General features: G+C 38.2%; 2 protein-coding genes across 2 annotated transcripts in view; one reads left to right on the top strand and one right to left on the bottom strand.

The window, feature by feature from the left end:
* Positions 1-2,955: 2,955 nt before the first annotated feature.
* Positions 2,956-3,912, bottom strand: LOC132178191 (protein HEADING DATE 3B-like). The gene is made up of 2 exons (XM_059590641.1): positions 3,905-3,912; positions 2,956-3,806 (listed from the first exon to the last, which is right to left on the bottom strand). Exons 1-2 carry the CDS (start codon positions 3,910-3,912, stop codon positions 2,963-2,965), a joined length of 852 nt encoding a protein of 283 aa, XP_059446624.1. The 3' UTR covers positions 2,956-2,962.
* Positions 3,913-13,565: 9,653 nt separating this feature from the next.
* LOC132178190 (MLP-like protein 43) overlaps positions 13,566-14,381 on the top strand; it is a 1,692-nt gene continuing 876 nt past the window's right edge. The window contains exons 1-2 of the mRNA XM_059590640.1: positions 13,566-13,899; positions 14,310-14,378. Coding sequence (XP_059446623.1) covers positions 13,710-13,899; positions 14,310-14,378 — 259 coding nt within the window. The 5' untranslated portion in view covers positions 13,566-13,709. The remainder of the gene's footprint in view (positions 13,900-14,309; positions 14,379-14,381) is intronic.

The raw sequence follows: 14,381 nt of genomic DNA, 5'->3' as shown, positions 1-14,381 counted from the left end.
CCAAGTAATTTATACTAATGATAATAAACTATAATTTATACTAATGACAATAAAAATTAATTTTTAAAGCCAATTAACATTAATTTTTTTAATGCACATTTTTTTATATCTGAATTAAAATTATTTTTGATATATATATATATATAATTTAAATTTTTTTGACGTGTCATGCATGACACGTCAAAACTTTTTGACGTGCCATGTGTGGCACGTCAAAAAATTTTAATTAGTAATTCCAACATTTTATGTTATTTAAATTATATTTATTTTAATTTTATTAAAATCATATTTACTCTATCATATAATTTTTTCCTCTTATACAACACATTGTCCAATTACAATTAATTAGAGAATAAATAAATTAATATTCTAGATGTATAGATAATTAGATAAATCCATTGACCGACCACATATGTTGTGTTTGCCGAATTCGTGTAAAGTTTACGGGTCTTATAAAATAAATGTGTGAAGTATGTTTTATATATTTTTTAAAAAATAATATGGTTAGCTATCATATTAATATTAGTAGACTGATCGATTTGTGCAATGATAATTTTTTAAAAAATTATCATTACCAAGTAATTTATACTAATTATAATAAAATACAATTTGTACTAATGACAATAAAAATTAATTTTTAAGGCCAATTAACGTCAATTGTTTTTTATAGTACACAGTTTTTAATATCAAAATTAAACTTATTTTTGATATATATATATATAATATTAAATTTTTTGACGTGTCATACTTTTTGACGTGCCATGCATGACACGTCAAAAGTTTTTGACGTGCCATGCATGACACGTCAAAAGTTTTTGACGTGCCAAGTGTGGCACGTCAAAAACTTATAATAATAAATTTTAATATTTTATGTAATTTAAATTATATTTATTTTAATTTTATTAAAATTATATTTACTCTCTCATATAATTTTTTCCTCCTACACAACACATTGTCCAATTACAATTAATTAGAGAATAAATAAATTCATAACTTAGATGTATAGATAATTAGATAAATCCATTGACCGACCACATATGTTGTGTTTGCCGAATTCGTGTAAGGTTTGCGGGTCTTATAAAATAAATGTATCAAGTATGTTTTATATTATTTTTTTTAAAAATAATATGGTTAGCTATCATATTAAAATTACTAGACTGATCGATTTATGCAATGATAATTTTTTAAAAAATTATCATTACCAAGTAATTTATACTAATGATAATAAAATACAATTTGTACTAATGACAATAAAAATTAATTTTTAAGGCCAATTAACGTTAATTGTTTTTTATAATACAAATTTTTTAATATCAAAATTAATGTTAATTTTTTTTTACAAAAAAAAAAATGTTGACGTGTGTAATTGACATGTCAAAAAGTTTTGACGTGTGGATTCTACGCTCAAAATCTTTTGACGTGTGAAATTAACACGTCAAAAGTTTCTGACGTGCCATTGTGAAACGGCAAAAACTTTTGACGTGTAAATTCACACGTCAAAAACTTTTGACGTGTCATTTTCACACGTCAAAAACTTTTAACGTGTTACAGCGCAACACGTCAAAAATATATCTGTTGACGTGTCTTGTTCTACACGTCAATATGTTTTGACGTGGCAAACAGAAGTTACTGTTTGCCACGTCAAAAAATAGCCTTTTTTTTGTAGTGAGTCGTCACTCTCCCACTCTCGATCTCAGACTCTCAGATCTGGACAGCCACAGCCAGGAGTAGGACTGGTTATTTGTCGCTAATCGGTGAGCAAGTGAGTGAGTGCTGCACAGTCCATGGCTATTAGCCTATTACAGTGCAAGAGCAGAGGTTTTGTGTTTGATTTGGAATAATAATCCCCACACTTCAACGGAATTGGATTTCTCAAGTTGGTGATTTGTTTCGATAGTCGGCAAGTCTGAAAACGAAACACTCTTGAGCCGCAAGATAGGTTGGAGTCGGGAAGAGGGGTTAGGGATTTAGGGTAAGATTAATTTTTTTTTTTTTCTTTTTCTTTTGTTTAGTGTATTGCCTTGCTGGTGCTGAAGAGTTGAGACTTGAGAATTTTTTTTTTTTTTTTTTTTAAGGTGGTAAAAATATTTTGCAGGGCAGTAAGGATTTTGAAATTTTTTACCAGGGGCGTCCTTCAACTATCGACTTAAAATTACTTTTTTTTTTTTTTTTTACCGGGGGTGCCCGCCCCTGGGTCGCCCCCCTTTCTCTCCGCCACTGAAGAAAAAGACTTACCACATCTACACAATTACTCTAAAAGGACTAGTTAAAGTTAGATTAAAGTTTCTTGAAATCATCTATAAATCTCAATCCCACCTAATAGGGAACCAATATGAGATTAGTACTCATGGACCACCTTCATGATCTACTCACCCCAATGTGTGACTAATTTCTAGGGTATCATAGTTAAGTCACACAGACAAAGATGTTGAGTTGCTCCACCTAGATCTTTAGGGCATTGTATTAAAGCCTAAATTCTGCATACGAACATTGATACATGGTGCTTTCCTTTCACATCATATTTAAGTATGCTATTAGTCTTAAGTTTTAAACCCTAACGAGTGATTTGATAAAAGTTGAACACTGCAATATTTTTGCCCTGATTTCTTAAGAAATTAATTGTGATGCAGGTTTGCCTTAATTGTCTCAAATAAAATCAGCAAATATTCGCTGGTCCGTGGTCTACCTGCAATTTTTATTTTATTTTTGATCAAGTTGGAAAAGGGTTGCCTGCATAAGGAACATATGATAACAGAAGAGTTCAATATTGCCAGTCAAAAGAATTTCTCCGACTGAATTTCTTCTGAATACATAAATGGAATAACAAGGCAAAAATGATTTTTTTTCAACCTTTCAAGAATATATTTACAACATTACCATGTGTGATCATAAACAAGATGATTTACAGATACAAAATTCTTAAAGGAGTATGACAAAATAGTTGATTCCCGCCAACTACTAATCATAATTGTTTCCTCTCTTCCTTTATTGACCGAAAAATCCGGAATGCTGATTCAGTTGCTGATCTTGGATTATGAGGTACAACCTTAATAACTTGTGTCCGATTCTCACTAGTTTGCACATTTTGATCCATTAATGCGTGAGCTGTGGGTGTTGTAGGAAAAAGAGGAAGTGCATCATATCCTTTAGCCCTGTAAGAGGGGCTACTTGCTGCACTTCCCTGTAACTCACTCTCTTTTGATGCTGGGAACTTGCCAGCATGACATGAGATTACTCGAGTTACCTCGCTGGACATGTTACATGAGCTTTGCTGGGGTATGGTAAAGTTGATGTCCCCAATCATCAACTGATTGTCTGGTCTATTCGATTGAGCTCCGGCAAACGGGCTTGTTTCCTCGACACCTGAACTGGATACAGATTGATTCATGACTGGGAGACCATACAGTGAAAAGTATGTCTGGCCTAAAGGAGGCGTGCCCGGAAGAATGGGACCCGGAACACCGTAAACAATGTTTAACATGAAAGCTGAAGTTGGAAGACATGGCCCCGTGTAGGGCTTGTAAATAAGTCCTTCAGATGGAGACATTGCAGGGACTAACCACTGGTTTCCTGGTGGTGGGTGGAAACACCATGGGGCTGGTTTGGTGCTGGTGGTCAAAGGAGTTAAAGCTGGATTTGCTAAATGAAGCCAATTTGATTGGTGGGTAGCAAGTCCCTTGCTGTTATCATTATTGACAAAAGGAAGAGGAAACTTTCCAACTGCGCTTTCATCTGTATATTCATCATCTTTAGGGTTTGACTTCATAGAATCATCATTGGCTTTAACAATCTGGGGAGCTGGGGTTCTGCAACATACTCAGACACCAACTTGTTAACTGGAGGAGATACTTTTGTTGAACGCTTGCCCAAATAAAGGTTATCTTCAAGTAATAGTTGCGGTGACCCAGCCATCCTTCTTTGTACCTGTTTCATTTGGAAGGAGTAATATAACTCCTTTTACACAGAGTGAATTGAAAAACCGAAAAAATACGACCGCATATAATCGAAGAAGAAATGGCTTAGCAATTTAAACAGGCAATGACCAGCTTACCTTAATCAGTCGATGCAACTCAAACACTTGCAGTGCCAACACTCTTTGTTGACTGAAAATTAAAACACAAGAGTTGGATCAAACACTAAATAATTTTCAATCATAAAAAGTTGGAAATGAAACATATAAGTTTTAAAAATAAAATGTTCATGGAAAAAGTAGAAGTAAACCAAATGGAATCAACTTTATGGTCTAGTCAAGAGCAACATTGAATGATGAAAGCACAAAAGAAGGAGAAATTAGTTTGGTAAAAACAAATAAAGAAAGATAAGTGTTCATCCAAAAAAACAAAGAGAAACAGAACATCACTGATTGACAGAAGAAGATTGTTCTTGATTGCCAAACGCCCTAAAACGAGAATGGCATCTGATCCATAAAAAAGTGAGAAGCTGTAAACCACAAATCCCAAACTGTGACCTCAAACTTTAGTATGCATTGACGACTCATATAATACCACTCTTAACGAGACTCTGGCCTCCTTAGATCGGCTTACTCTTAAAGCTGGATATAGTTTAGGATAAATTTTAATTATCTACCTCTCTTTTTACACCATTGTCTTTGGATCCCCAAAGTCTGGCTCTTTGTTTAGAAAAGAAACAGGAATCAAATTTTTTCTCAATGTTAACGGGTTCTGAAGAATAAAGAAATAGAAAGACACAATTGAAAGTGTAGGATAGGGGAAATTCATTGGAGAAGTGATGCTTTTCCTTTGCAACCGTTAATCATTTGGTTACCGATTTGCAGTGTCATTGTATCTCTTTATTCTCCTTGCATCTTATTGCAGTGCTTTCCTCTAGCTACATCATCTATCAACCATATCGTCGTACTAGTGTATATTTCTTAAAAAACTCCCCCCACCCCCCACCTCCAACCTTGCTTTTTTATAAGTAATTGAAATGCCATTAAAGGTAAAAAGCAGTACCTAGGTACACAAGAAGTATACAAGAGAAACACTTAGTTAAAAGGAGAAAAAAGAACAAAAAAATCATGAAAACTAAGCATCAAAGGAGTTAGAAACGCAGCTATTCAAATACAAAGAGTATTAAAGAAAAATGACTTAAGTTCCATCAATATCCTCTGGCGGTCCTCGAAACTTCTATAATGCATTTCCTTCCGAAGGCACCATCTTCACAGTCTAACTACTATCACCAGTCACCAACAAGCAAATAAGTCAACTAACTTGTCTATTTTTTTTTTTTTTTGGACATGTCCACACAAGGGGGGGGAGGGGGAATTCGAACTAGTGAAAATCATAATAGAAAAAATTGGGGTTATTTTTTCATTATTTTTACCACATATGCTTAAAGCAAGGGCCATATATGGGGTGGCTGGGGCCAAATGGGGGTTGCTGAGCCACCCCCAAGGCTCTCGAGGGTGGTTCGGCCACGCCCTAGCTGGCCATTTCGAGGTGGCATGAGCCACCCCTTAGCAAAAATGGGGGTGGTTGGCCACCCCCTATGGCCAAAATCGGATGGCTAGCCACCTCAACCCTCTAGATTATTATTATTTTTTAAAAAGTTTGTTAATTAGGGTTATTATTATTCTTTTCTATTTTTTTTTATTATATTGTCAGCATATGTGGCATCAAAAGCATATGTACCACCTATGATATAATGCCACATCATGTAATATTTTGATTTGACACCAATAGGTGGCATTAGGGACACATGTCACCGTCTTACAAGTGCTGACAAAGAGATTCCTTAAATATTTAGACATATCATGGACAGAAGTACTAAGTGTGTCTTTTCAATATTCAAAGGTATCACTTGGGACACTTTTTGATTCAATATTCAAAGGTATCACTTGGGACACTTTTTGAAACCGATGATTCTATTTGATTTTGGGCCTAACCACATATACCAAAATTACATTTAACCCTAAAAAATATTTTATATCAGAATTCTTTGTTTGGCTTACCTACAATATCAATCCTGAAACATTATTGATAATAATAGTTCCAATAATGGCAATTCAAGATGAATCATGATTCTCGTTACGATACAACCGGATAAATAATATCTTGAAGAACGAAACTATGAGTCTTCTTGCTAGGAATCAATTAGGGTTTCTTAACGGAACTCTTTGATTTAATTGCTACTGGAGAGGTTTGGTCTCCAACCGTTCAGCGGGAGTGGAGTGATAGCGTTTGGAAATTCTGGTAGAGGTAATCTGAAGGCGAAAAGGGAAGGAACATGGCAGAAGGTTTTTTGAATACTGAAGGGGAATAGGTGGGAATTGATATCACAGAAGAGGATGTAATAGAGGTATGTGCTAGAGGGGAGAATTGTCTGATAGGCAGAATATGGGCGGAAAAGAAGATTAATAAAGAAGCTTTCAAAACAGTTCTATTGCGGATCTGGCGTGCAGAGGGGTGTGTCACTTTCAAGGAGCTTCAAGAGAATATGTGGATTTTTGAATTCACAAATGTGGAGATCAAAGAAAGTGATGGTCGGACGACCCTGGTCCTTTGATCGGCAGATACTGATTCTCAATAAGTTTAATGGCCTTGTCCCTCCCTCCTGAATGGATTTCATGCATTTGCCCTTTTCACGACATGCCACTTCTTTGTATGTCAAGAGTGGGCACCAAAATAGCCAAACGCTTGGAGTTTTGGAGGACGTGGATGTGTCAGGAGACGGTGTAGGTTGGGGAAAAAGCCTAAGGCTCCGGGTCCTGATTGATCTTACAAAACCCCTCGAATGCGGACGTACTTTGACACTGGGAGGAAAATCTGTGTGGGTCATTTTGAAGTATGAACAACTCTCGCAGTTTTGTTTCCAGTGTGGCCGAATTCTCCATGGGCCTAGGGGATGTCCTGAAAATTTAAACAGGAGGACGAATGTGGCAGACGGAGAGAAAGGATGGGGAGTGCGGCTCAGGGCGGAAGAAACGAGAAGGAAAAGAGGAGGCAGATATATTAAACCAGAGATGATGGCTGGGGAACACTCGAAAGCGGCGATTCAGTCACCGGATGGTAACCTGAACCAAGAGGAAAAGGAAAGAAAAAGTCTCAGTCCTCCAAATATGGCAAGAAGTGGATCTGTCTTTGCTTTTTTCCCAATTGAGAAGAATCCCCATCATGAGGGGTATAATGGGCGCAAAATTTATGGGGAAGATACCAAGCGGCGATCACGGCGCAACACTACACCTAGCATTTTTGAAAAAGGGAGAGGGCAGATGGGAGAAGTCACTGGAGCTCCAGATTTGCAAAAGGGTCAACTAAAAGGGAATATAATAAAGGTGGCAGAATTCCCTTCCAAGGGATCTTCTAATTCTCACGTTGTGGGTTTTGAGAGGGGCCCAGGAGGAAAGAAGGGTAAGAAGGCTGATTTGGGTCCTTAAAAGAAGGTATCTTATGGGCCACGGACAAAAGAGCAAAATGAGGCATATGGGTCCAAAAGAAAGAGGGAGAATTCTCCTGACTTGGAGAACATGGGACAATGTATAATGGCCTTGGAAGGAACACCAACGGGAAATAGCCTACGAGTGTGGAAGAAGAAAGCATGGGAGAGTCCTGGAGCGGCAAATTTACTACGTGCCGTGAATCCGCAAGAAGGGGACATGTAAGAGAGAGAAGGGGAAGGGAGGCATAACCCAAAAATCATGGGATTGGCGGAGGCTGTGAAACAGCCCTACCAACAGCCATGATTCTAATTAGTTGGAATTGCCAGGGGCTTGGGAACTCAACGGCAGTTCGAGACCTATGCCTTTTGGCTAAGGAGAAGAAGCCCAATGTTTTGTTTCTCATCGAAACATGACGGACTCATAAGGAAATAGAACGGACTCGAATAAAGCTTGGATATGAAAGTTTATTTGCAGTGGACTCTATCGGTAGAAGTGGAGGACTAGCTCTATTATATGGAAGGATGATTGTGATGTGACTATCCAAAATTTCTCAAGGCGCCATATTAATGCTATAGTTAAGTCACCGGAGGAAGAAGTGGACTGGACATTCACGGGTTTCTATGGGAATCTGGAGGTAGAAAGACGACATGAGTCATGGAATTTGTTAAAACATCTCAAGAATCTGGCCCAGGGGCCATGGCTTAGTGTAGGTGACTTTAAAGAAATAGTGTATATGAGAGAGAAATGGGGAGGAGTTGAATGAAGGGAGAGGAAATTGGAGCAATTCCGCACCACCTTGGAGGAATGTTTTTTGAGCGATTTGGGGTATAAGGGGTCAAAATTCACTTGGACCAACGCAAGGGAGGATGGTGGTTTCATAAAGGAGCACCTAGATCAGGCTCTTGCTAATAATGAGTGGTGCTCAATTTTCCAAGAAAGGGAAGTGCAAGTGTTGGCGGCGCGTTCTTCAAGTCACAAATCGCTATTGATTAGATTTGGGGGATATAGAGAGGAGAGGTACCACTGGTCAAAAGGGTTCAGGTTTGAGAGCAAAATGGATGTTGGAAGAGGAGTTTCATGGGGTTATATAGGGAGCTTGGAATAAGGGGAGCCATTAGGGGAATGGGATGGCCGTTGTAACAAACAACTTATTAAATTGTAGGAATGCATTACTACAATGGAGCAAGAAGTTTGGTTCTACAGAGAGGAATTTGAAGAAAAAGACGGCCTAGTTAGAAAAGCTCCAACAATATGAGAGACCCCAGAATCAGTCTGAGATCAAAATGCTCAAAAAAGAGATAGCTCTAATGCTAGAGCAGGAGGATCTAAAGTAGAAACAAAGGGCAAAACAGGCTTGGTTTCAAAATGGGGACTGAAACACATCATACTTCCATGAATGGGCCAATCAGAGAAGAAAAGCAAATAGAATTACTCAAATCAAGGATGAGGCAGGGGGTGTTTGGAAGACAAAGCATGAAGTCAGCGAGGCCGTCGTCCATTATTTCCAAACGTTATTCTCCACAGGTGGGACGTTTGGGACTGATGTCTAGAGGGAATGGGGCCAAGAGTAACGGAAACTATGAACTTGCTGTTGGCCGAATATAAAATAGAGAAAGTGGAGACAGCTTTGCTGGGGATGGCTCCACTGAAATTGCAGGGGCCGGACGGACATGCGGCATGTTTTTTCCAAAAATCTTGGAAAACAGTAAATCATGAGGTTTGTCTTACTATGCTTGGTTTTTTGAATGGTGGTAATTTTGATCCTATTATAAATCAAACCTACATGGCCCTGATCCCCAAAAAAAAAGAAACCATCTATTGTAACTGAATTCAGGCCTATTAGTTTATGTAATGTAATTTATAAAATAATGGCAAAGGTCATAGCTAATAGGTTAAAAAAAGTGATGTCTGATATTATTTCTCCCTATCAAAGTGCTTTTGTGCCAGGAAGGCTTATCACTGACAACATTTTGGAGGCTTTTGAAGTGTTGCACATGATGAATGGAAGAATGAGGGGGCGAAAGGGATATATGGCGCTCAAGCTTGATATGAGCAAGGCGTATGATAGAGTGGAGTGGGATTTCTTGGAGGGGATCATGCTTAAAATGGGGTTTGACTCAGGATGGATTCAGAAAGTCATGACTTGTGTACGTATGGTGTCATATTTAGTGTTGATAAATGGTCAAGCTCATCGACGCATTATTCCTTCTAGGGGGCTGCGCCAAGGGGACCCTCTTTCCCCATATTTTTTCATTTTATGTGCCGAGGAGCTAAGCCATATGCTTTGTCGGGCTGAAATGAAAAAACATATTACAAGGTTGCCTATCTCAAGAGGAGGTGTGAGGCTTAATCACATTTTTTTGCAAATGACAACTTACTATTTTGCAGAGCCAACCTGGATGAATGGAATAAACTGCAGGAGATTCTGGAGATGTATGAAAAGAGCTCTGGACAGAGATTAAATAAGGAGAAAACCTCTATATTTTTTAGCAAAAACACCAAGATGAAAGTTCGGGCACATATAAAGTCTTTAGCAGGAGTAAATTCGACTCAAAGATATGAAAATTACTTGGGTCTCCCAGCCATTTTTGGTAAGTCTCATTTACGTTCTTTTCAGAAAATACAAGGGCATATATGGGACCGGCTAAATGGATGGAAGGAGAAATTCCTCACTCATGCTGGGAAAGAAGTGTTGTTGAAGTCTGTCATCCAAGTGATACCTATGTATATGATGAGTGTTTTCAAACTTCCAAAATTGTTATGTAAGCGAATCAATTCGATGATGTTAAGATTTTGGTGGGGGCACAAGGATAACCTGTCTAGGGTGGCTTGGATGAGTTGGAACAAAATGGGGATGAGTAAGGCACAAGGAGGTTTGGGTTATCGAGATTTAGAGAATTTTAATCAAGCACTCCTCGCAAAACAAAGTTGGAGGTTAGTTCAACATCCAAACTCCCTTGTTGCATAAGTTTTGCAGGAGAAGTATTTTCCCAATGGCACTTTTTTGGAATCAACTCTAGGAAACAAGCCCTCCTTTACATGGAGGAGTATATGGAATGCGAAGAAATTATTACAAGCAAGTTTATTATGGAGGGTTGGAAATGGTCAGGCAAGTTTATTATGGAGGGTTGGAAATGGTCAGTCCATTCATGTATGGGGGATCGATGGCTTCCAACACCAACAACACACATGGTGCAGACCCCTATTCGAATCTTAACCCAGGATGCCAAAGTCCAGCAGCTGATGGATGAAGAGAATCAAGAGTGGAATATTCCACTGATTGAAGAATTATTCATGAAGGAGGAGGCAGAGGTTATATGTAGCTTGGTTATCAAACCAAGTAGACAACAAGATAGGATGGTCTGGGCGGGAACCAAGAACGGGACTTTCTCGGTCCGCAGTGCATACCACCTAGCACAATCTCTGGGGGAATAGGAAAAGGGTACGAGTTCGGCGAGGGGTCCATGTGGAGAGATCTGGAACAAGATATGGGCAGTGAAAGGGCCTCGGGTTGTCTAGATGTTCATCTAGAAAGCATGCCAAAATCTATTACCCACAAAAGGAAATCTCTACCACAGACATATAACTCTTGACCCTCTATGTCCCTTATGCGAAAGGATGGAGGAGACCTCAGGGCATGCTCTTTGGAGTTGCCCCTCAGCTCAAGATGTCTGGCTGGAGTGCAATCGAAAGCTACAGAAATTCTCAAGCACTGAGGTTGATTTTCTTCATCTTTTTGAGGAACTCTTGGGGAAATTAGATGAGGAGGAGATGCTGTTTTTTGTGTCTATAGCACGGCAGATATGGTTTCGTAGGAATACAATTGTGTTTGGTGGGAAGTTGAGATCACCCACAACAGTAATTCAGAAGGCGAAGGAGCACTTATTTGAGCAAGAGAACGTGTTATTTGTACAGAGGCAAGAAAGCAGAGCATCTTGCTCGTCTACAGACGCCAAACAATGGAAGAGACCCCCTGATGGTTACGTGAAGATAAATTGGGACACATCTCTTGATTCAAAGGGGAGTGACATGGGGCTGGTAGCAAGGAACCACGATGGGAGGGTGATGGCCACTTTCTGTGCAAACACACCTTATATACGAGACCTTGCTTCAGCGGAGGCACTAGGTATGTGGCAAGCAGTGGAATTGGGTATTAAGATGGGGTGGCTAAAAATAATACTGGAAGGAGATGCGCTTGAAGTCATCCAACATTTGAGAAAAAAAGGGAGCTGGTGGGATCCTACGTTTCAGTAGTGGACGATGCGAAGCTGAATCTAGATGGTTTTTTGGACTGGAAGGTTGAGCATATTTCCCGAAATGCAAACGAGGTGGCGCACAGACTTGCCAAGCTAGGCTTATCCTTACAGGGAGAGCATTTGTGGGTGGAAGATTATCACCCGTGTATTCAACCACATGTATTGGCTGATCAGCTTTCTGTTTAATAAAGGAGAAGCGAAACGATTTCAAAAAAAAAAAAAAAAAGAAGTTCCAATAATGGCTACTTCTATTATTATTATTATTCATTTTTATATAGAAGATGGTGCACTCGAATAGCTGTAGCTGCTATCTTTAGATATTAATACGTATGAGATATCTACATTTCTAATGGTGCGTTGGTGCATGTATCGCATATAAAATGTCTTCTTTCCTTTTATAAATTTATTATTATTATTATTCATTTTTATATAGAAGATGGTGCACTCGAATAGCTGTAGCTGCTATCTTTAGATATTAAAACGTATGACATATCTACATTTCTATTGGTGCGTTGGTGCGTGTATCGCATATAAGATGTCTTCTTTCCTTTTATAAATTAATCGTTTTGACATATCTCTGATTTTTTTTTTGTTTTTTTGAAATATCTCTGATTTGTTAAATCCCACAAAAGATACTGCATTTGTGGCATCAATAATGGAGTCTGTCTACATTTTTTTGTTTTGTTTTTTGGTTTGTCCGATCCTACACTGCTAGTTTTCAGGTGCATTTAATTGTGACATCAATTCATGTCTCAGCGACACGTTTTGACAGCATGGATCGTCATGGGTGGGTGGATGGATGCACGCTTTAACCCATACATACGTAGCCAGCTAGCCCACGCTACAAAAATTAGGCAAAATAGTGACACGTGATTTTTTGAGTGACGTGCGTTTATTATTGAAAAGACGTCGTTCAATTGGACAACATCGTATCAATAGTAAAACGAATCATCTAAGAGAGGGTATTTTACTATTAAAATAACGCCTAATAAGGTTGATTTGTTAGAATGACCCCATGCCAAGCGTCCCGAGTTTCTTGTAGTGCCATTTAGTAACTTCAAAGATGAAACTGGGTGTCGTTGGATTCACATGCAATATGATATTAATTTTCATGTGCGGTGACTTGGATTTTCTAATGAGGATACTGTTTGTGACAGTTTTAATGTTTTATGCCATCTCACCATGCCCAACCTTAACTAACCTTCATGCTGTTTGCTTGTTTATATTATTCTGTCTAACCATCCCGATCATTTTATCTCTTTTTGCTTCTTGGCATTTTGCTTCTTTAATTTCTGACATTAGTGTTGATCTCTCTCCCATTCGAATGCTTCAAAAGTGTCAAAATGTGCTAATTTTTGTGCACATGCATTAGCTAAATAGGCTACTACTCATCTTGTGTTAGATAGAATTCCCTAGGTTCTCTCATTCTCTCTTTCATCCTAATCAAGAGTGATATGGACCCTCCTTTATAGTCATTTCATTACAAGAAATTTGGTCCTTAGCAACCACATTTTTAGGAACTACTCATTAGCTATGACGTTTGAGAGCCGTTGCTAATAAGTAATTTTTAGCGACGACATTTTTGTCGCCGCTGAAAGTCGTTGCTATTTCAGAAAAATTTTCTTATTAGCGATGTCATAGTTGATATGTTGTTGATAATAACATGGTGGGAATTTTTCCCTGCCCGCGGTGTGTAGCGGGAAGGTATTAGCTATAAGAATATAACATTGGCAACGACAATAGTCATTGCTAATAATAACTATATCTTTGCATATGATTAATCCACGTCGCTTGTTAAGTATATTGCCCCTACTTAAGCGTTGTATTTGTTAAGCGCATTACCCCTCTACTGGATTTGTCAAGCATATTGTCTATTTGACCTGTCGGTTGTTGAGTGATATCCCATACTCAAATCCTTGGCATCACTATACACATCTATATATATAGACTAGCTAGGTAGGGGAAGCCAAATCATCTTTATCAATCTGTGCTAAGCTTTCAGTTGATTATAAGCTACTTCGTTTCTTGGTATAACTTTCACTAGCTAGGAAAATATGGCCTCTCTAAAGGGTAAGTTGGAGACTGAAATAGAGATTAAGGCAGATCCTCAGAAGTTCTACGAAATCTTTAAGAAACAAGCCCACCAAGTTCCCAACGCCACTCCTGACCATATACAGGCAGTTGAGGTGCATGAAGGTGATTGGGAGACACATGGCTCCATCAAGCTCTGGAAATACACTGTTGGTAAGCCAATCACACCACCCTACTAACTTGGTCTTCACTGCAATATTCCCAGTTCTTTTTCTTTAAATTTTGTTAGAGTACATTAAATGGTTTCAACACTAAACTATGGCACAAGGGTAGGGTTAACGATTGAGATGACGTGACAGTGAAAATCAGCTACAAATCCTTGTTGATCAGGAGGTTGATTTTCACTACCGCGTCATTTAAGTAGTATGGGTCGTATAAGGGTCTACAAAATAACATTACTCTTAAAGAAAACTAAAAGCATATTAATTTCGTACTTATTATTAGAAGTTCATATATATATATATATATATATATATATATATATATATATATTTATTTATTTATTCTTGTGAAACTGAATTTAATGCCCATATACATTAATTGTTTCCTTGTGAAAACCATAGAGGGGAATGCCGAGGTTTTCAAAGAGAAGGTTGAGTTTGATGATGCAAGCAAGACAGTAACTCTTGTTGGTG

This window comes from Corylus avellana, chromosome ca4 (genome assembly GCF_901000735.1).
Source record: "Corylus avellana chromosome ca4, CavTom2PMs-1.0".
Lineage (NCBI taxonomy): Eukaryota > Viridiplantae > Streptophyta > Magnoliopsida > Fagales > Betulaceae > Corylus > Corylus avellana.
Note: the sequence above shows the minus strand (reverse complement) of the source record. Positions and strands in the feature narration are given on the sequence as shown.